At 45.6% G+C, this 22967-nt stretch overlaps 1 protein-coding gene across 2 annotated transcripts in view; it reads right to left on the bottom strand.

The window, feature by feature from the left end:
* Positions 1-5029: 5029 nt before the first annotated feature.
* MCF2L2 (MCF.2 cell line derived transforming sequence-like 2) overlaps positions 5030-22967 on the bottom strand; it is a 224251-nt gene continuing 206313 nt past the window's right edge. Inside the window, exons 26-29 of one of the 2 annotated variants that reach the window (XM_049881580.1) lie at positions 7835-7879; positions 6577-6665; positions 6126-6238; positions 5030-6054 (exon numbers count right to left, since the gene is read on the bottom strand). In XM_049881580.1, coding sequence (XP_049737537.1) covers positions 5967-6054; positions 6126-6238; positions 6577-6665; positions 7835-7879 — 335 coding nt within the window. In that variant the 3' untranslated portion in view covers positions 5030-5966. The remainder of the gene's footprint in view (positions 6055-6125; positions 6239-6576; positions 6666-7834; positions 7880-22967) is intronic. The other variant, XM_049881586.1, reaches the window with a different exon arrangement.

Here is a 22967-nt window from a genome sequence, read left to right as displayed (position 1 = left end):
TCTAGGCTTTTACTATGAGGCACCTTAAAGCTCTAAGTCCAAATTCAGGGTGTCAGCTCTAGGGGAAGGCTTTCTCTCTGTCAGCTCTCAAAGATGGTCTTTGTCCCTTTGAGCCTCTGCTCCTGGGTGATCTTCATGTTGCTTGGCATCTGTCTTCCCCCGTGTCTGGTTCTTTTGCTGTGTGTTTAATCTCTTTTATATCTCAAAGGAGGTTGACTTAAGACACACCCTACACTAATCCTTTCTCACTGACGTAACAAAGACAACCCATTCCCAAATGGGATTATAACCACAGGCATAGAGGTTAGGATTTACAGCACGTATTTTTTGGGGGGGTGGGGGGTGGGGAGGAGACACAATTCAATCCATATTAGAAGAGCTCTACCTTTTCTAATTATTTCATAGGGCATGGCTAGTGTTCTGTATGGACTCAGACTGACTCCAACTTTCACAGATCCAGGACTGCTCCAGCCAGGGCATTTTACTCTAGGGCTATCGCAGCCTCAAGCCTCAACCACATGTCGAACTCTGAGTCCCTCTAGTGGGCAACAGGCAACATTATGAAGCCTGAGATGATTTGGACAACTGGTCAAACAATACTGGTGATGTTAGTGTGGGTTTGGATTCATTCCCATTTATTCAAACAGAAAGATGACACGCATTTCACCCACAAAAGAGCCGCTCTTTATTTTTCCCTGTTTGCAAGATGCCTAAAAAATTCACCACTATTTCCTGAGTGAGCGTTGTGTCCAGGCGCTGGGGAAGGGGACGTGGTGTCTGTCCACTTGGCACCTTGCGTACCCTGCACAGCTTTACAAGAATTACCCCGCTGTTCCCGACCTGCACTTTCCCACTACCCGCTGGCTCAGGGTGACCCCAATGTAGCTTAGCAGGGCCAGCAGGGTGGCTTTCTCCTAGAGGACACCAGCAAGGAGAGGGGCAGTGTGGTGGTCTCATCAGGAGGCCAAATGGATGGACAGAGTGAACTCGTACCAGAGCACCGGGGCAGCACTATGGGCATATCCAGCAATGACACCTGGTGTGAAAAAGGCTCTCCAGCGGCCTACCTGCGCTGTGACATTTGTGGAGAGGCTCCTCCCATGAGACCTGTGGGGTTTGGGCACTTCGCACTCTGCCAGCACAATCAAGTGTGGCCAGTTTTACAGATTTAAAGTGTTTATGGTCAAAAGATTGAGAAAGCTTTGAGCTGTGTTTTTGTAATCAGCAGCTGGCTAGTCAACAGTCAAAAATATTTGAAAACCAAACCAAACCCACTGCCTTTAAGTCTATTCCAACTCATAGTGACCCTATAGGACAGAGTAGAACTGCCCCATAGGTTTCCAAGGAGCAGATGGTGGATTTGAACTGCCAACCTTTTGGTTAGCAGCTGAGCTCTTAACTAGTATGCCACCAGGGCTCCCAAAAATATTTAAGAGGATCCAAATGATGTAATTCTTGAGGCTAACAGAACCCTGAAGATTCTTCTGTCCAGCTAAGACGTTAATCCCTTAATGTTATTACCTGCTATCAAGTGGGCCCCGAATCACGGCAAGCCCATGCACAACAGAATGAAACGTTGCCAGGTTCTGCGCCATCCTGGAAGCCCTGCCAACACCTGTTCAGCATCATGGCAACACACAAGCCTCTACTGACTGATGGGTGGTTGCTGTGGATAAAGCTGCATTGGCTGGAATCGAACCCAGGTCTCCTGCATGGAAAGCAAGCAAGAATTCTACCAAATCCATTAATAGTCCTTGCATATTCCCATAGCAAATTGTACCCACGGATATCGGTAAGATAATCAGTGAGATGAAAGCAGAGATGTCTGCTGAGGAATTTTTGATGCACTCGTGAGTGTGCGCATGTATACATATATACTGAAGACTCAATGTCTAAATGTGTATTATGAAATGTGTGAAGCTGATTTTTCTGTAAATATGCCACCATACGTTGTATAGGATTATGCTTTGACTTGACATGACCAATGGAATTGATGCTACAAAGGGCTCTGTGTGCTTTTAAAACCCCCAATCTGTTGAATTCATAAACTTGGTTTGGATCTTAGCAGATTCTAAAGGTATCCCCATTTGACCATCACCATAACCTCTCCAAGGTTGCCAAAGCAGATGGAAGTCATGAATGGCTATGCTAAGATCCATGTCTCCCACCACCCACTGTGGTGGTCCACAGACCTTCCCTCAGGCTCCCCACAGCAGATCTGCTCTGCTGTCTCCCTCTGCAGCCATCTGGTCTCACCCCTCCTGGTTCTCTACCGATGTTCAAGAAGCAAAAGGTAGGGAAGGAAGGACTCACTTCTGAAAGTAAGTGGGAAGGAGTGAAGGGACTGGTGAAAATGAGGATGGGAGAAGGATAAAGCCAGGAATGAGCTTAAGGTTTCCAAGAATGTCAAGTCAGAGGGTCTTTGAAACTGTGTCTGGAACTGTAAAATCGGGGGCGGGGGGAGGCGGGGGAAGATATGTAGTTGCTTCCTACCATCTTGTGGGCTGGCTGTGGGGACCAGACAAGGCAGCATCTGTAAAGCTCCAGGACCAGCCCGTCACGTAGTGCCTTTCTGAACCCTGGACCCAGTGGCCTCTTCTCACCTCCCCCACCGTATATGGCACCTCCATGCCTCTGTGCCTCTGCACATGCTGTTCCCTCAGCGTGTGCTGTTCCCTCAGCCTAGGATACCCTTCCTTTCCACCTGGAAACTGCTTACTCTAAGACCCAGCTCAGATGTCACCCCTTCCCCGACAACATCAGGAAGAGCCAGCGACAGTATCCTGTGTTCTCACAGTGTTTGTCACACCGTGTTGTGGTCATCTGTTTCCACATCTGTCTCCCCCCACTGGACCGAGAGGTTCTTATCCATCTTCATACCTCCTTGGTCTGACCTGGTACCTGGTTAACCAGCACCTTCCTTAGGACGGAGGAGCTCAGAAAACAGGAGTCAAGTGAAATGAAAAAAGATATGCATAAATAAAGAAACGCCCTGATGCCCAAATTGGAACAATGTGGGTTAGAAAATAATGCAAGTAGAAGAGCATACGATTTCCTGTAGATTTAGGAAGAATTTTATTTTATTGTACAAAGCGTAACTATTGTTGGTTACAAATGTGAAACACTCTATCAGCAAAGATACTTTGTTGTTAGGAAAGGGGGTGGGAGAGGGTACCCCACAACATAGCTTAACTTTCTGAGAAATTTCAAAGAACATCACTTTACTGGACAGTTATGCAGAGTCGCCCCTCCCTGAGTCTCTGCCTCAGTCGAAGGCATCTTCTTGAACAGAGTGAGGTCCAAGACTTCTGTTTTCTTGCATTCTAAAGTGATTTTCTCAATCACTTGAGATAACATTTCAGGTGTTATTTGCTGACCAAATTCAGGGGAGTTAGATCCTGTGTCCCCTGAAAAGTTGAAATCAAATCAAGCCCTAGCAATTCCAGAACTAATTAAATGCAAAACCAGCTCTAGAACGAATTCTACAACTGAAAAACTCCAAAGCTAAGTCTGCTGGTTATTAAGCCATTGTTTCTCAGCTTCAAACCATCCTTCTGTTCTTTGCCTTGTGGTACGGGGGCTGGGGGCCTGGAGGTCTGCACCCTAATTGCCTCCTTTGCCAGCTGCTCCGTGTCAGGCTCTGGCACCAGGACAGACTATAGGAAAGGCCGTTCTGTCAGTAGTCCCCTGACAGTGAGAGCTGGTTCCAGAAGCCGCAGCCTGCTATTTTCCCAACACTTCCATAACCAGCCTTGTGGCACCCCTTCAGAGGCATCAGCTGGAGCGCCCCCTCCTCAGAGTTCTGCATCTAGCTCTGGGAGTCTCTCTGCTGAGTCCTGAGGCTCCTGTACCAAGTCAGACAGCGCCCCTCCTCAGAGGGCGAGGCCCAGCCCTATGGGGCCACCTCCAAGCTTCTGGGTCTTGATTTCTCCAACCTCTTCCCTTTGTCCCCTCAGTCCTTGGGGTGGTAGCCCCTTCTCGCAGTTAAAATCACCATAAAAAACTCCAAAATCCCTCATTATTCCTCTCCCCCCTTTTCCTTTTTAATTCTCTGATAGCTAGATGGTAATTCTTTACATTAAATTCTCTCTGTTAAAATTACTGGTATGACGTCTTTCTCTTGACTAGACCCTGACTGATATACTAAGTAACTCTAATACTAAATAATTCTGAAAATAAATAAATCTGAAAACGAAATAAGTAAAAATACAGAACTGAAAAAATTTAAATGGCAAAGATATAACTGGAAAGAATTACCCAAGAATAAGTAACTCTGCAAATAACTCACAAATATCTCAAAACCTCTGAAAATAAAGTTCATAAATACAAAGCTAAAAAATGAAATAACTCTGAAATAATTAAAAACTAAATAAAAACAAATAATAAATGAATGTAAAAATAAATAACTCAGAATCTAAAATAACTGAAAATAAATAGCCATGAACATAAATAAGTCTAACATTAATTCTAAAACAAAATAACAACAAAAAAAAAAAAACTCCTAAAAATAACTAAAAACATTTCACTCGGAAAATAACTCTAAAATTAAATAATTCAAAGAATTCCAGACAGTTTTTAATAGCCAAATAAAAAAAGCCAAATCAAACCCGTTGCCATAGTGCCAATTCTGGCTCATAGCGACCCTATAGGACAGAGTAGAACTGCCCCACAGGGTTTCCAAGGAGCACTGAACTGCTAACCTTTTGGTTAGCGGCCAAACTCTTAACTACTAGGCTAGCAAGGTTTCCAATAGTCAAATAGGTAACTGTAAAAACAAATAACTCAAAAGCTCCAGTAACTAAAAATAGAATACCTCTGAAAATACTGTTATTTGTAATTGTAAAAATAATGAAAAATAATTCTAAAGCTAATTAATTTGAAAACATATAATTCTTAAAACAGAAGAACTGAATATGAACTTAATATGAATAACTCCAGAAGGAAAAACCTTAAAAATAAAATAACAGAAAGCAGGAACTTTAAAGCTCTAAAATAAAACAGCTAGGAAATGAACTAAAAAAATGCCAACTAATTTAAAATTAACTAATGAAACTAAAAATAAAACAGTAAATAACTGAAAAAACTCTAAAACTTGTTGCCATCGAGTTGATTCTAGCTCATAGTGACCCTATAGGAATTGCTGAACTGCCCCACAGGGTTTCCAAGTGATTGGATTGGTGGATTCGAACTGCTGACCTTTTGGTTGGCAGCCAAATGCTTAACCACTGCACCATCAGGGTCCCCTCCGAAATAACTCTAAGACATTAAAAAACATAATAAATCTAAAGGCAAAGGCAAATATTTCAGAAGTTAACGTGGAAGCCCACTGTCTTTGAAGCGAAGCAATATTGCCGAGGTAACTCCTACACCATGCCAGCACAGCACGGAGCCCTCAGTCTGCCACCCCTGTGGGGCTGAGTGGGCTCTGGCTCCTTCAAGGCTTGGGCTAGGTGGTTCTCAGCCAATTCTGCCCCTGGGAGAAACTGGGCAATGTCTGAAAACTTCCTGGTGGTCACAACCTGGAGCTTGTGCTCCTGGCATCTGGAGGGTGGAGGTCAGGGATGCCGCTAAACATCCTGCAATGCACATGACAGCCCCACAACAAAGAATCAGCCAGCCCCAAATGCTGAATCATGAAATAATCATGCCAGCAGCACTGAGAAGCCCGGGCCGAGTGCTCCAGGCTGGGCTCCACCGGCCTCCGCAGGTGTGCAGGGCTGTGAGGGGTGGGCTCAGCCGGCAGAGGTGGGTGCTATACCCAGGCTCCTCAGCCTCCTCGTTGGCGTCCTTGGGTGCCACTCCCAGGGTGGCAGATCCGCAGGCACAGGGCCCTTTGCTGCTTAAGGGTGGATGGCAGGCTTGGCACCCACTGTGGCCTTTCCCCCAGGGAAGACCACTGTGGGGTGGCTCAGCTGAGCCAGCCTTCCCCCATGGGTGACAACCAGGAAAGTGGTGTGAATCGAGTGTCACTTCTCGGGGAAGGTATCCTCAGGTGTCCTTGGGGTGAGTGGGCCAGCGGACATCCCAATGCTCTCCTCAGCTCTGTCTGCTGCCCTGAAATCCCGAGAAGAAAATCAGAGAAGCAATGGATAACAAACTGGCTTTTCTCTCCCTCTCACACTCACGTTGCTTCCTCCCCGGGCTCTTCTTTTTCTCTCTGGATGCCTTCTCCCTTCTCCAGAACAGATTTGGAGGAACAGATTTCATAACTGTCATCCAACTGGAAAAGTCCCGAGAGCTGGAAGGTGGGGGGGGAGGGGGACAGTGACGCATCCCCAGAGTTACCAGGGTGGGGAGGGCCCCGCATGCCTGGTGCCCACCCAGCTCTCTCACCCGACTACTCATGGCCCCAAAACCAACACATTGCTAAGGAAATGGGTGATGTGCTGACGACTGGGCTGGGAGGGTCTAGATCCCCTTGGAAGATCCAGTGACCTCAGCTCCCTGGATGGTGACAGGTGCTGATGGGTAAGAATTGTGAAAAGCAGGTAAAGAGAGGAGGGGGACAGGAAGAGGAAGTGGGAGGGGCCTAGGAATGGAACTGAGGAGATGAAGGTGCTGAGGAGGGAAAATTACACTCAGAGTGCTGCTCTCCTTTTCCAGGCCTTCTGCACCTTCACACTCTTCAAAGGTTTCCATGGAGACAGGCTTCCTGCTGGAGCAGCCTGAGGAGGAAAGAGAAGAATTTGGACCTACTGTGGGGATGGGATGGGGATGGGCACAGGGGCGTGGGGACAGGTCCCTGCAGCCAGTGGCCGGATACAGTAGGCAGTGCCTGTTCTCAGGGACCGACCCTGCCCCATCTCCAAATCCTCCTCTCCCCGGGCAGCAACACTGCACCTGGGCTGTGAAGGAGAGGGCCTGTGATCTCCAGGTCCCTTTTCCAGAAATTCTGTAACTGAGACTAAGAGGAAATGTCCAGTATGTCCACTGCCCATGCCTCCTTGCTCCTCCACTGCTGTCTCCATTTCTCTGGTGGATACTGACAACCTTCCTGCCTGCCTTCCTCCTGTTCCTCACCCTCCTTCTTCTCCCTCCTAATTATTTTGCTTTCTGTCTCCTTGGCAGCCTCTGGCAAATCACATTGCTGTTTTGTATGGCAAATCAGAGGAGCAAGAGGGAATATCCTGCCTCTATGTCCAGTGAATCAATTAACCATCAGTCACATCTCTTGATCATCTATTACATGCTGAGGGTCGTGACAGGCACAATGCAGTGAGACTTGGGCCCCATGGTGGGTTAGGGCCAGACAGGGTCTCCTGACTCCTCATCCAGGCCCTGGGCTGCCTTTTGCCCTATCTTGGGTCTCTCCCTATGTAATCCCTTCCTGCTGGATTTGCTGGCCATGGAGCCTGTACCACCGTTGCTACTGAGGAGGTGGCAGCACCGAGCAGACCCCAGAGACCCCAGGACAGGCCCAGAGTCTGGCAGGTCACAGGCCTGTAAGCCAGTAAACGAGGGGCCTACTGCCCAGTGGGAGGAGCAGGGGCTTTGGAGTCAGTCAGACCCGGGTGTGATTCTGACTGCCACTCAGTGCTGTGTGATCTCGGGTAAGTCAGCTAACCTCTCTAGGCCTCAGTCCCCTCACTCTGTGATGAGCGTAACAGTGTCTATTCTGCATAAGCATCGGTACCTACTTTGCATGATAAGGACAATGGTTTCTATTTTGCAGGGTTGGTGTGAGGATTAGCAAAAGTGTTTTTCAAGTGCCTGGCCCATCACAAGAATTCAGTCAAGAGCGCCTGCTATGACTATTGTCCACAGCAATTACAGTAGCACTAAAGAGAGGGTCTCAGAACAGCTGCGGGCACCCAGGTGTGCTATTATTACTCACGTTTGGGGGCCAGGTGACTGCCGTTGTCCTCCTCTTCACAAACACCTGGGGGAGAAAACAGATGATAAGAGTAATAAACGGCTTTATAAAGAAACATAGAGTAAACACACACATCAGAAAAGCCTAAGCAAACATACAGACCTTGAAAAATATTCAACTTGATGACATCAAAACTTTAACTGACAGTTGCATTCTTGGAAAATGAGTGGGATGACTGGTCCCGACCAACGTCCCACAGTGTGTTGGGAAGACGGAACCCTGCGTCTCTGGGGCATTCCCCATCCATGTGCCAGCATAAACATAGAGTGTCCTTCTCTACCAAGAGAAGGACAAGATGGATGGGTAGATGGGCCGTTAGAATTCCCGCCTGTAAGAACCTGAGAGTGCATTCTCTTCCCTCGGCAGGTGATCTTCACAGCTCCTCTCACAGAAAGCCTGAGTGGTTTAGGGAATTTTGTTTTAGAATTTTGTGTTTAGAATTCTAAGCTTTTACTTTGTTTTACCAAATTGAATGAAATTTAATAACAAATGAATTCTTTAATGAATTCAAATTATCCCGATCTGAAAACACATTTTAGGGTAAATTACAGATTTTAAAAACAATATCATGACTGGGTTTGGTTTTTTGGGTTATCATGACAAGATCATTTTTTCCCTAAATTTTGCTTTTCCCATCACGTCCACTAGATGGCGCAAAGGGACCACCATAGATGCCACTAGTTCACAGCAGCTCTTCCCCCACCCAAACAAACCAAATCCACTGCCATCCAGCGGATTCCGACTTATAGCGACCCTATAGGACAAAGTAGAACTGCCCCATAGAGTTTCCAAGGAGCACCTGGTGGATTTGAACTGCCGACCTCTTCGTTAACAGCTGTAGCACTGAACCGCTATGCCACCAGGGTTTCCTCTTCCCCCCACAGTTTTACAAAACCAAAACACCAAAACCACTGCTGTCAAGTTAATTCCGACTCATACTGACCCTCTAGGACAGAGCAGAACTGCCCCACAGGGTTTCCAAGGAGCAGCTGGTAGATTCAAACTACCGACCTTTGGGTTAGCAGCCATGGCTCTTAACCATTGCCTCACCAGGGCTCCTACAGATTTACGGGCAAACTATATTTCTGTTTTCCTTCAAACTAGATTTTTCTCTCCTCCTTACAATTATGGACAACTTTTTTTAGGGCATCTCTATCACATGAACTAAAATACACAAGTGTTGCTTGGGTACTTCATTTTCGTTTTAGGCATGGAGGGAGAACTGTCTTAAAATAATGCCTAAGCCCCTGGTTTTCCCCCACTTGCCCTGGAGGAAGAAACGTTTAGTGGGGATGTAATTACCTATGACAGTGTGCTGCAGTGATCAAGGCAGGAGGCCAAGTGCTTCATCCAGCTCTCACAGCAAAACTACAGAGTATAACCTCCATTTTGTAGACTAAGCAATAAAACCCATGTGAGCACAAAGAAGCTCAACAGCTTATCCATAGAGATGGCGCCTGTACACTTAACCACCGTTCAGTGGTAGAATTCTCACCTTCCATGCAGGAGACCAGCCAGCCAATTCACCTCGTGTGCACCCACCACCCATCTGTCTGAGGAGGCTTGCGCGTTGCTGTGATGCTGAGCAGGTTTCAACAGAGCTGCCACACTAAGACAGACTAGCAAGAAAGGCCTGATGATCTACTTCCAAAAATCAGCCACTGAAAACCCATGGATCACAACAGTCCAACCCCCCACTGATCATGGGGATGGCACAGGGCTGGGCAGGGTTTAGTTCTGTTGTGCATGGGGTTGCCATGAGTCAGGGTCGCCATGAATTGGGGCTGACCTGATGGCAGCCAACGGCAGCAACAACGCTACCGATTGCTTTCTTTCTCTGCTTTGTAGGGGCTGACGCTCAGGGTTACTTCCTGCCATCTCCATCCCAGTAGCCCTGTAGATCTCAACAACAGGAAAGGTCTCCAGGATGTTTCCAGTGGGACTAGGCTAGGTTACAATGTTTTGCTTGGTAGTCCAGAGTGTACATGGAGCCTAGTCTGTATCTGAACTCTGCATGTCGTTTGCAGACCTGACAATGGCCAGGGAACCTAATCTCTACTAAGCATTCCGCTTCTGTGCAGTCTCAGGTCACATTTTTAGGTGCGTTTTCTGTTGTCAAAGTCCCCATCAACTCATAGAGCTGTCTGCTCCTTCTGCTTAGCCTCTCAGGGTTGCTGGGAGCCAAGGCCAAGCAACTTCACGACTGGGAAACCATGCCACCAGCTGCCCTCAAATGTTCTGGCTTGGAATAAACCCAAAGGTAGGTGGGTAGGTGTAGAGGAGAACGGCAAGATGTGTCCAGTTGAGTTCAGAGTCTTGCCCGTTTCATCAGAGAACTTTTCAAGAAGGCTAAAGTATAAAGGTCCAAAACTAGATGCGTAGTTTGAATTTTCTTTAAAAATATCATGCATTTTTATAGATAAAAACTATGGGAGAAAATGCAAACAGTGGTCATCTCTGGTTACATCCGATTTTTTTTGTTTGTTTGTTTATGCTTTTCTGTATATTCTAACTTTTTGACAATCTTTATAGACAAGGGAACTTAAAATAGTTACAACCAATAAGTCATCAGCCCACTTGGCTGTTGGGCGTCTCTTCAGCAGCGGATGTACTTTGGGCTCAGTTCCTGGGTGGTGCGAATGGTTAATGCACTTGGCTGCTAACTCAAAGGCTGGAGGTTCAAGTCTCCTAGGAGGAAAGGCCTGGCAACTGACTTCTGAAAACTCAGCCACTGAAAACCCTACAGAGCACAGTTCTACGCTGACATACACGGGGTCACCCTGAGTTGGAGTTGACTTGATGGCAGCTGGTTTCCCCGGTCAGGTCATGCTGTCATTTGATCCTAGCTGTCGTTATGGTGGAGGGCCAGGAGGGGAGGTGGGGGCTTATTCTGAGAAGGCAGACATTGCCTTGTATTCCTCATCTGAAGCTTCTGCATAGTCTTGGGGGGAGGGGATGGGGAAAGGGTCACTTCTGCCAGTCCAGAAGGTTCAAGGGTAGGCACCCAGATAGCCTCATCCCAAGTTTCGGGATCCCATATCTTCCCTATCAGGGCCTGACTTTGCTGGCTGATCTACAGGCACATAAACAAACCAGGGCAAACCCATTGCTGTTGAGTCTATTTCGACTCATAGCGACCCTATAGGACAGAGTAGAACTGCCCCACAGAGTTTCCAAGGAAACTGGTGGATTTTGAATTGCTGATCTTTGGTTAGCAGCTGAGCTCTTAACCACTGCACCACCAGGGCTCTGACTATAGGCACAAGGAGCCCAAAATGACCAGGCAGTGGCTGTTGCTTTAAGTTTCAGGGGACTTGTCTTCTCTCAAGTTTCACCATCCTCACTGCAGCTCTCTGCTATAGGAGTTGTTAGGTGCCATTGAGTCGATTCCAACTCATAGTGACCCTACAGGACAGGGTAGAACTGCCCCATAGGGTTTCCAAGGAGCGGCTGGTGGATTCAAACTGCTGACCTTCTGCTTAGCAGCCAAGCTTGTAAGAGAGAGAGGTCTAACCATGGGCAAGGAGGCCCTTGGACACTCACACTGTACTCCAAACTGGTGGTGAGCAGATCTGAGCCTGCCACTTTCACACTTCAACACACTGATGACATGTACCAAGAGCCTCCCAATTTTATGGTCCTAACCGTCAATATCTCCCCCAAACCTCTTAAGCGCTAGAGGCACTGCACCAGCTGGTACATGTCCGTCTGTCCATGTTCCCAGTTCACCACAGGCGGAAGTCTTCACAATTGAACTGCTACAGCAGGCCAAGGACCAGAATGCCAACACCCCACCTACCAACCATGGTGGGGCCCTCATGGCTATTTGGTCAGCAAGGGAGCCCACAGCAGAGCCCGATCTTTCTAGGACCTCTCCTGGCACTAACTGTCACTGCGAGGTTCTCTAATAGCAGATCGTGCAGCGATTTGCTGGGAGAAGGCTTTCTGATGAACCTGTAAGGCAGTGAGGACAGAAGAGAGGGCAAGGGAGAAGCCAGGCATAGATGTGGGGTCAGCTGAAGTCTAGCCTGACCCCCTAGGAAACTCCGGAGCCTGGATGGCACCAGAAAGGACCCTTCTTGAGGTGGAAGGGCTGGGTTTGCTCCCTAGCAAGGTGTGTGCACGTACCCAAGTACGCGCACATGCACGCACGCACAGTCTACAGCTAAGCCTAGACTCAAACCCCAAATGCCAAACCGCAGATGTTACAGTGTAGAACTGCTCCATGGTATTTTCTTGGCTGTAAAATCTTTACAGAAGCAGACCACCAGGGCCCTTCTTCCACGGCACTGCTGGGTGGGTTCGTACCATCAACTTTTAGGTCAGTAGTCAAGTATGGGCCATTTGTGCCACCCAGGGACCTCAAGCCTAGACTAGGACACAGTTAACTAATGTCTTCCATTTCTGCTCACCCCATGCTTTTTGGGTCTAATGACCTGAATTAGAAGGGTGGAGAAAGATGGGAGAAAAGAAAGGCACCTAGACAATCCTCATCATTCTTTTGGGTGCAGAAGGAGTTATATTGTTGTTGTTAGGTGCCATCAAGTTGGTTCTGACTCAGAGTGACCCTATATACAACAGAACGAAACACTGCTCAGTCCTGTGCCATCCTCACAATTGTGGCTATGTTTGAGCCCAGTTGTAGTCACCGTGTCGATCCGTCTTGTCAAGGGTCTTTCTCATTTCTGCTGACCCTCAATTGGCTCATACCTGCCAATGATCAGCAAATTTGTAGAGTGCCAACGTTGACCTTTCTGTCCTTAAGCAAATAGTCTTTTTTAAAAAATTATTTTGCTGTTGTTAAAAATATATACACAGCAAAACATACACCAACTCAGTAATTTCTTTCTTTTTTTTTTTTAACAGCTTATTGTGCTTTAGGTGAAGGTTTACAGAGCAAATTATTTTCCCATTCAGCAATTTACATACAGATTGTTCCGTAATGTTGGTTACAATCCCCGTAATGTGTCAGCACTCTCCCCATTACCACCCTAAGTTTCCTGTTTTCATTTGTCTGGTTTGCCTGCCTCTTTCTGCCTTGTTGTCTTCGATTTTGGGCAGATGTTACCCTTTGGTCTCATACAGGTATTGTTCTAAGGAGCACTTTACTTACGGGTGTTATTGTTTATTTTATAGGCCTGTCTATTATTTGGCTGAAAGTTTATCTTTAGGAGTGGCTTCATTTCCAAGTTAGCAGGGTGTTTGAGGACCATAGTCTTGGGGGTTCCTCCAGTCCCTACTAGACCAGTAAGTCTGGTCTTTTTTATGAATTTGAATTTGTTCTGCATTTTTTTCACCACTCTAACCATGACCTTCTATTGTGATCCTGTCAGAGCCGTCGGTAGTGGTAGCCAGGCACCATCTAGTTCTCCTGGGCTCAGCCTAGTGGAGGCTGTGGTTCCTGTGGTCCATTAGTCTAATTAGTCCATTGGACTAACTGCTTTCTGGAGTCTTTGGTTTCCTTCACTCTCCTTTGCTCCAAACAGAAGGAGATCAATAGTTGTATCTTAGATGGCTGCTTGCAAGCTTTTAAGACCCCAGAGGCTACCACCCAAAATAGGATGTAGAATGTTGTCTTTACGAACTGTGTTATGCCAACTGACCTAGATGTCCCAGAGACTACGGTCCTTAGCCTTCAGGACCAGCAACTCGGTCCCGTGAGGAGTTTGGTTATGTCTAGGAAGTTTCCCTGAATGTGCCCCCTGTGTGCTCTATTTTATATATGAATATACACACAGCACAAATTTATATGTAGAAATACTCAGCCAAACCTATACATGCACGTGGCCGTACTCCCATGCAAACAGTCTTTTAAAGGTAGCTCTGTAAGAGATTGTCGGCGTGTGAAAAAAGGAGTTAAATGCCTCATGAACAAAACATATTTTATCACCTGACAAGGTTTGATCCGCTCAACTTTCTAATAGTCCCTAAGGGTCAACCGTTAAATAAACAACTACCAGGTTGAAAATGGAAGTCTCAACACACAGCTCTGACTCTTCCACAGGGTCAGGTCCTAAGAGTCTTCCTTCACTTCGAGTTTTTCAGCTTAGAAAGGGAAGCTGGGCTGTGACTTGATCACAGTAAGTCATAGACAGTACTGTGGTATGGGGGAGACCAGCTGTTTAGGAGATGAACATACGGTTTCAAAGGCGATCCTTTAACCTTTTTTTTCTTTTCTTTCAGTTTTCCATAAGCCAGTCCTAGGTCTCCACAGGAAAAGAAAACATAAGAATCTCACACCTTGCAGAGGTCCTGCTATATATATCCCATACTGGGACAAGCCTTATCATTATGGAGAAAAGACCGAGGGACTATATTCTGTGAACTCTCATCAGTCAAGAAATTTCTCAAGTCTTATTTTCTCTGGTTTGTACTAGGAAGAAAATAGGTCATTTTCCATTTTCCAAACATAAAATTTCATAACGTGAACACACTCCCTAATTGGGAATCACAGGCTTATTAAAAGGCATTGTTATTAATATTTGTTGACCAAGACTGAGCATCTAATTTCTTAATTATGTGACCCCCTTCCTGTGTAACTTACCATTTCAGGCTCATCAGCTTCCAAGGGTCTAAAAGCCCAAGGAAGAAACTTACTTTAGTTAGCCTGGTTCTGAGGTGCGGAGGTCTGCGTGTATGCTTGTCCAATGACTTTTTGTACTCTATAGGTGCTCAATAAATGCATTTTCAACTAAAACTCCTTCCAGTGGTCTTTTCCAATCATGTATGCGCCTGAAGAGATAATTCATGTTTCACCAAATGAATCTCCTAACAGTCCAAAACCGAAATCTCTAATACTAAATTCCCAAGGCTTTCACTATGGGCTGTGATAAAAGCATAAAGTAGGAAGTCTTTTGGAAAACATAATCTTTCATTTAAATAGTCAAAGCAAGAAACAAAACCAAAAAAATCTGTTGCCGTCAAGTTGGTTCCGACTCATAGCGACCCTACAGGACAGAGTAGAAGTGCCCCATAGGGTTTCCAAGGAGCGGTTGGTGGATTTGAACTGCTGAGCTTTGGGTTAGCAGAAGAGCTCTTAACCACTGTGCCACCAGGGCTCCAAATGCAAAAAAGATGACAACAAAAACAGATATTCAAAGCCCCATCAACACAATCTCCTACTATGTCATTAAAATACAAAATACAAAAATGCCTCCACACCTCTTTTTTTTTGACCCCATACTCAACTCTGACTACAGGAAAAGTGAGGCACAAAGAGGGTGGAGCTGAAGTTCTGTGGTAAAGCACGGAAAGCTCTGGGAGGAGGTGAAATCCCTAAGTCCAGGACAGAGCAGGAAATGAGTGTCACCCCAGTGTCCTTATCCCAAAGCGCATTGCTGGAACGTGTCTATGTGTCACTTCCTTAGGGGAACAGCTCTTCTAAGAGAGAGTTACTTTTCCACTTAAGGCATCTGCTCTTCATTTAAACTCTGGTCTAGTTACCTTTATGCAAATGAGCAGCAGAAAACTGATTTTATACTAAACCAAAACCCAGTGCTGTCGAGTCGATTCTGACTCATAGCGACCCTACAGGACAGAGTAGAACTGCCCCATAGAGCTTCCAAGGGGGTGCCTGGTGGATTCGAACTGCCAACCCTTTGGTTAGCAGCCGTAGCACTTAACCACTACGCCTCCAGGGTTTCCAATTTTATACTACATAGTCTAAGCAAGGAGCCCTGGTGGCTCAGATGGTTAAATGCTTGGTTGCTAACCGAAAGGTTGGAGGGTCGAACCTACCCAGCGGCTCTGTGGGGAGAAAGACCTGGAGATCTGCTCCTGTAAAGATTACAGCCTTGGAAACCCTGTGGGGCAGTTCTACTCTATCCTATGTGGTCGCTATAAGTCAGAATTGACTCAACAGCAGTGGGTTTTGGGTTTTGGTTGTTGGTAGATGCCATCTAGTCAATTCTGACTCATAGCGTCCACATTTCACAGAGTAGAACTGCCCCACAGGGTTTCCTAGGCTGTAACCTTTATGAAAGCAGACTGCCACATCTTTTTCCAGTGGAGTGGCTGGGAGGTTCAAAGTGCCAACCTTTGTGTTAGCAGCTCAGCGTTTAACCACTGTGCCACCACGGTACCTTCTAGCAACAGTTGGTATGAATGCTTTATCTCTTCCCATTCATAATTAAGGAAGGGCTAATTTTTAAGGCTCAGGTGAGGTCTTTCTCAGCTTCTACGCAGGTATCACCTATGCTTTCATGCTTTGCTCTCCCACTGGCTCCTACCTTTAGTCCCACAGGTATAAGGATTGGGTCCTCCTTGCTGCTGGCAGCATTTCCCATATTTTCAGCCCAAGGTACAAATTCTACTCCATTGTCTTCGCTTTAGAAAAATATCCATGGACAAGGCTTCCCTGGAAAGAATGGCAGCCACCTTCCTCCCTGTCCTGGCTGGCTCACCCCACGTTGTTTCTGGGACCTGCTCCATCTCCCTCCTTGCCTTTAGTCCCAGGCATGCCCCAGCTCTGCAGAGTCAGAGGCATTCAGCAGGCAATGTGTTAGGGTCACCACTTCCTGGATTAAACAGTTAACTTCTAACTGGCTGCAAACCTGAAAACGGGGGAGATGAGGGAGAGGAGGAATCCACTGCCATCTTTCCCCACCTCAGAAACTCTCACTGGCTCACTATAGCTCCCTCCTTCCATCACTCCTAGCCTGAAATTCCAGCTGTCAGAGGCACTCTTCTGGGTTGGATTAGTCCAATGAATGAACACTATGCTAGGCACTAGAGGTCCAAAGATGAATAAATTGTGCCCTGAGCTAAACCTCATCACCCCTGGCTTTGCTTGCTGAGCAGTTTGCTAGTCTGATGTGATTATTCAACGAGTTCTTTCATTTGTTTACTCACTAAACATTTACCGAACATCCACACAAGTGCCAGGTACAACACAAGGCCTAAGGGAAGCTAACCGAATAAGGCAACCTCCATGCCCTAGAGTGTAGTGGTTAAGAGCTTGGCTGCTAACCAAAAGGTCTGCGGTTCGAACCCACCAGGTGCTCCTTAGAAACCCTATGGGGCAGTTCTACTTTGTCCTATAGGGTCACTACGAATCAGGATCGACGTGGCGGCAACAGTGCGTGTTTTTTTTTGTTGTTGTTTACGCCCTAGAGGAATTCATAGTCTACTAGGGAGATAAGCTTAAACACATCATAACATTATAACATAGCGCATTAAACACTGTAATAGAGACACTCCATAAGAACGTGGATGCAGAGAGGAGAGAGAGACTCAGCTGTCTTCAGAGCCTCACCTCTTCCCACATCTATCATCTCTTTGGGTGACGGCTGTGGGTGGCTCCATCAGAATTAGGCCAAATGCACCTAGAAAAACAAAGCAGGCTCCTCTACCCGAACTGGGTCATCGTCTACACGTTTACTCAGCTACCGTTTATCGGGTACCTCCTGAGTGTCTTGCACAGGAAGAGGAATGGTGGCTGGAGAAAGTTCCTATGTGGGCAGGAACAGGTGGGGTAAGGCACTGCTATGAGGACTCTACCCTGGACAGAAGTGTGAGCGCGTCTTCCGCCCAGACAGGAAGGAATGAAGAGAGGAAGAGGAAGACATGGAGAGCTCTGAGGCGGAGCTTGGGCAAGCTAGCCCCAGAGGGCACATCTACCTACTCAGCAAAGGAGGACGCAGGGCAGCTTCAGGAGAAGAGGAGTCCAACTGGAGGTCCTTGTATGAGAGCTCAAGACAACAGCCAGAAGCAAGGGCAATTAAGGGAGGTTTCAAAATGCCATGTCTGATCCCAACTAGCAATACAGCGAGCAGCACTAGAAGACATTTCCTAGGCTGGCAGTGGGGATAAACCAAACCCACTGCATTTGGGTCGATTCCAATTCATAGCGTCCCTACAGGACAGAGTAGAACTGCCCCACAGGGTTTCCAAGGCTGTAATCTTTATGGAAGCAGACTGCCACACCTTTCTCCTGTGGAGCAGCTGGGTGGGTTCAGACCGCTGACCTTTTGGTTAGCAGTCGAATGCTTTAACCACTGCACCAACAGGTCTCCTGGCAGTGGGGATAGAGAACTGATATTTTTTGGAAAATTGGAAATCTCTTGTCGTAAGCCAAGTGTTTAAAAAAAATTTCAATAAATGCGACCATGTAGAATCAATGGGAACTGTCTGCAGCAGTTGGCACTTGAAAAAGAAAAAAACAAAAACAGCACCAACCTAGTACTTGCTTCAGACTGTAAAGCTCCTTGGTCTGAAAACCAAAACCAAACCAAACCATCAGCACTCACCAATTTAAGCCAACTTGAATTGATTTTACATACATATACATACAGGGACAAGACTGTAAAAATATAGGGAAATGTGTCTTTCTTGATCTTATTTTCCCAGGAATTCAGAAGAAGTTGGCTTTTTCCTGGCTCACGTGGTTCTGGCATCCTCTCCCATTTCTCTGGCCCACCGTGCTAAGTTCCCAGCATGCGTTGTTCCTGAGTCCCTCCGAGTTTGGGACGGTTAGCTCCATTAATACTAACCAACCAAACCCATTGCCATTGAGTCAATTCCAACTCATAATGACCCTATGGGACAGATTAGAACTGCCCCATAGGGTTTCCAGGGAGCGCCTGGTGAATTCAAACTGCCGACCTTTTGGTTAGCAGTCGTAGCTCTTAACCACTAGCCACCAGGGTTTCCTATTAACACTAAAGTAGGGAATAAACAATGTGACTATTAAAAGTTCATTTTTTCCACCTCAGCCCAAACCATATGACTTGGTGAGGGAAATGTCTCCAGCCCCTGGGACACTGATAAGAGTCATATTCTTTATTAAGGTGTTGTCCCAGCTATAAAATAACACCAGCTGTGGTCTCAATCTCCAGTGGCTCCATACTGCCTACGACGGCACAAGAGCCAACTTTCTCAGTCTGATACTGGAGGCCTGTCTCCTCCTTTCAGTCTTACTTCCTTCTGCTCTACCCACGAACCTCGCAAGCTAGTCTACAAACCATCGCCGAACAGGTACATTCAGAGGCGACTCAGGCAAGTTCAAAGGCTCCTGGGTCCACCCTTTGTTGCCCGTGGGACTGGCCCAGTTACTAGGACAGGACTGTGACCTTGATTTCCCCACCTGTAGTCTGGTTCTCTGCCGGGACTGGGGATTTATCCTGTGTCCCCTCCACCACGCTGCCCTGCAAGGCTGCCTGCCAGGGCCCTTCCTGGGGGTCTGATCCTCCCCGCAGTCTCCCCAGGCCTCCCAGTCCCAGCTGGCCATGCCACAAGCAAAGAGCCTGCCTCTGCAAAACCACAAACATCTCCAAAATCCCAAACCACAGTGCCTGCCCCCTCCTGACATCTTGGGCTGCGGGGTCCAGCCATCAGTTCACTCTTCTCTCCCAGCCCAAGCCCTGTCAGACTTGGTGATGCCCTCTGGGATGGTGGCCTCTCCTGCCTGGCTGTCTCCCAGAGGCCTGTCTCCGTAGCTGGGTTCATTCCCCATCTGCTCCTAGTATCACATTTTCTGGTGTTTTAAAGCTACAATACTGTGGTAATTAGTATTTTTGAGCCTGTATCTTTTTTTTATCAACAGCTTTAGAGAATGAAGTAGTAATTAAAGGAAAAGGAGTGATATACGGTAATTACAATTTACGGGTAACATTATTATAAGAAACCTGACTAAGGATTCTGTACGGTCTGCTACGGGAGGAGGTCCCTGTGAGGGTGGGGTGACACCATGAGTTACTGCATGGGGTGACATCAACTCTAGTGACACCACTGCTTGTTACTAATTTCTGGCAGAGGTCTACAGTTGAAATAAAAAAAAAAAGATTTCACTTTTCGTTCTGGAAGACGACTGGCATGGTGGATTTCCTATCATGCTAAGTCTTAGTTTCTCTTTTTCCACATCCCATGATGCACACTCACTACCCCATATCCTCAGAGACAGGAAGAGTTTGAAACAGCTGCATTCTTACTAAGTTTCTGAAGATAAAAATTACCTTCTCGTTTTCACACTTTTTTCTCATCACACACACAAATCATTGCCAGAATAAAAAACGGAAGAGGGAGTTTCCACATGAGACTGGCATTTGTTAACCTTAGCAAAATTTCCAGACAGAGACACCAGAACTCAACTGATGTCGCTTGGTGTGGACTTTCCCACCATACACCCCTGCTATTACAAGGATCCCTGGCAAAAACACATGCAAAACGGTGAAGTCTACTCAAAGATGATCTTTAATTATTAAAAGGCATACAGCAAGTGACACCAGTGAAAACGGCAGATGAAAACCTCCAAAAATTAAAAAAAAAAAAAGCAAGGAGAAAACTGGCAAGAATGATCAGAAACAATTTTTCAGAACTCTGGAAATGAACCAAAGTCTGATAGCAATCTGGAGAGGATTTATTCAAGGAAAACCTGCTGAATCTCAGTAAGCACAGTGAGCATTGTGGCATTTCAGCTTGCTGTATTCCCATCTCCCACCTCCTTCCCCATGTTAATCTTGGAAATCGGTAGTGCAATCACGACGAAGACAAGGCATTTGGCAGCCTCGAAAGGAGGCAGAACAGGGTTGGAGCTCCTTCAAAGCCTCATTCCTAGATAACTGTCATTACTTGACCTACCTGGGTTTCCCTGGGATATTCCACTTGTAAGTCCATCTTTATTAGATTTCACTGGGAGCTCACCCAGTAGAAAAAATCCTTCTCTCCAGAGGCATTTGTCAAAAATGATTAGAAATAAGGTTTAGAAGTAACTTTTTGATTATTTATTTAATTTTTAACTATTTAATTCAATTATTTAACTCCTGAGGCATTGGATAAGAATTGGGGCCAAAACAAGCTAACCAAGAAGTTTAAAAGTCAAGGTTTGGGAATGAGATGTCCACAGGGGCTTTGCCAAGCTCTGAAATATCCCTGAGAATTCAGAAGGTCATGCACATGTGTATATTTGAAGACATAATGGCAGAAAGCTCCTCAAATTTGACAAAAAACTATTATCTACACACTCAAGAAGCTCAACAAACTCCAAGAAAGATAAGCTCAAAAAGGTCTACTTGTAGACATGTCATAATTAAAACTGTCAAAAGCCAAAGACAAAGAGTGAATCTTGAAAGCAGCCAGAGAAGTGCCCAGCTATGTACAAGTCATCCTCAAGAAGATTAACAGCCAGGAGGCAGTGGGATGACGTATTCGAAGTGCTACAAGAAAAAGACAACGAAGAATTCTGTATCTATAGTCAACCGATTTTTAAATAAGAGTGCCAAGACCCATTCAATGTGCAAAGAAGAGTCTTTTAAGCCACTGGCAACAACTGGATCTCCACATGCAAAAGAATGAACTTAAACTGCTACCTTGTGCCATATACAAAAATTAACTCAAACTGGACCAAAGACCTAAATATCAGAGGTCAGACTATAAACTCTTGGAAGAAAACATAGGTGTAAATCTTCATGACCTTGGATTAGGCAACAGCTTCTGAGATATGACACATAAAGCATAAGGAATTAAAGAGAAAATAGATAAATTAAACCTTCTGTGCTTCAGAGGACACTATCAAGAAAGTGAAAGGACAGCCCTCAGAACAGGAAAAAATATTTGCAAATCATATATCTGATAAGGGTCTAGTAACCAGAATATATGAAGAACTCTTACAATTCAACCACTAAAAGCAAATAACCCAGTTAAAAAACAGGCAAAGACTTTGAATATAGACATTTCTCCATAGAAGATACACAAATGGCCCATAAGTGCATGAAAACTTGTTTAGCGTCATTAATCGTTGTTATGTGCCATCGAGTTGATTTTGACTCATAGAGACCCTATATTACAGAGTAGAACTGCCCTATAGGGTTTCCTAGGCTCTAATCTTTATGGAAAGGAGCCCTGGTGGTACAGTGGTTAAGCACTCAGCTGTTAACTGAAAGGTCAGTGGTTTGAACCCACCAGACGCTCTGAGGGAGAAAGATGTAATAGTCTGCTTCCATTAAGATCGCTTCCATAAAAATTACAGCCTTGGAAACCTTATGGGGCTGCTCTATCTGTCCTAAAGGGTCGCTATGAGTCAGGATCGACTTGATGGCAATGGGTTTTTTTAATCTTTATGGGAGCAGATAGCCAGGTCTTTTCTCCTGCAGAACCGCTGGTAGGTTCAAACCACCAGGGCTCCTTTACTAGGGAAATGCAAATCCAAACCACAGTGAGATATCACTTCACACCTATGAAGATAAAAAAAAAAAAAAAAATTTTTTTTTTTAAAAAGATGGACAATAACAAGTGTTGGCAAGGATGTGGAAGAAACTGAACCCTTACACATTGCTAGTGGGAATATAAAATGATGTTGCCACCTCTGTGGAAAACAGTCTGGCAGTTCTTCAAAAATTTAAATGCTGAGTTACCATATGACCCAGCAATTCTATTCTGAGGCATACAGCCAGAAGAACTGAAAACATATGTCCACACAAAACTTGTACACAGATGTTCACAGCACTAATATTCATAACAGCCAAAAAGTGGAGGCAAGCCAAATGTCCATCAACTGGTGAATGGGTAAACACAAATGTCATATCCGTATAACAGATTATTATTCAGCTATACAAAGGAATGAAGTGCCAATACATGCTACAACGTGGATGAACCTTGAAAACACTATATGGAGCAAAAGAAGCCAGACAGAAAGGGCCATATTTTGTAGGATTCCAATTACATCAGGTGTCCAGAAGAGGGAAATCCATAGAGACAGGGGCTTGCGGGGAAGAAAGGAATGGGGAGTAACTACTAATGAATATAGAGATGTCTTTTTTGGGGTGATGAAAATATTCCAAGATTAGATCGCAGTGATGGTTTCACAACCCAAGAAGAAATGAAAACCCATTGAATTGTATACTTCAAAAGGGTGAATTTTAAGGTATGTGAATTCTATTTCATTAAAAAAAAAAAGTCTTTTGAATCTCTATCATTTTCTTGGGTGGTCTTGGGATTTTTGATTGAGAAAGTCAACTTTGGCAATTGGGTATGTGTGGCGAACACAAGGCAAAGGAACACATGCAGCTATGCACAGCCAAACCAACCACTCCACAACCTAAAAAAAAAAAAAACTTAAACAACCTAAAGCAAGCACAAATGCTTTCAGAGACTGTGAAAA

The sequence above is a fragment of the Elephas maximus genome, chromosome 1, assembly GCF_024166365.1.
Source record: "Elephas maximus indicus isolate mEleMax1 chromosome 1, mEleMax1 primary haplotype, whole genome shotgun sequence".
Lineage (NCBI taxonomy): Eukaryota > Metazoa > Chordata > Mammalia > Proboscidea > Elephantidae > Elephas > Elephas maximus.
This window is presented reverse-complemented; position numbering and strand designations above follow the sequence as displayed.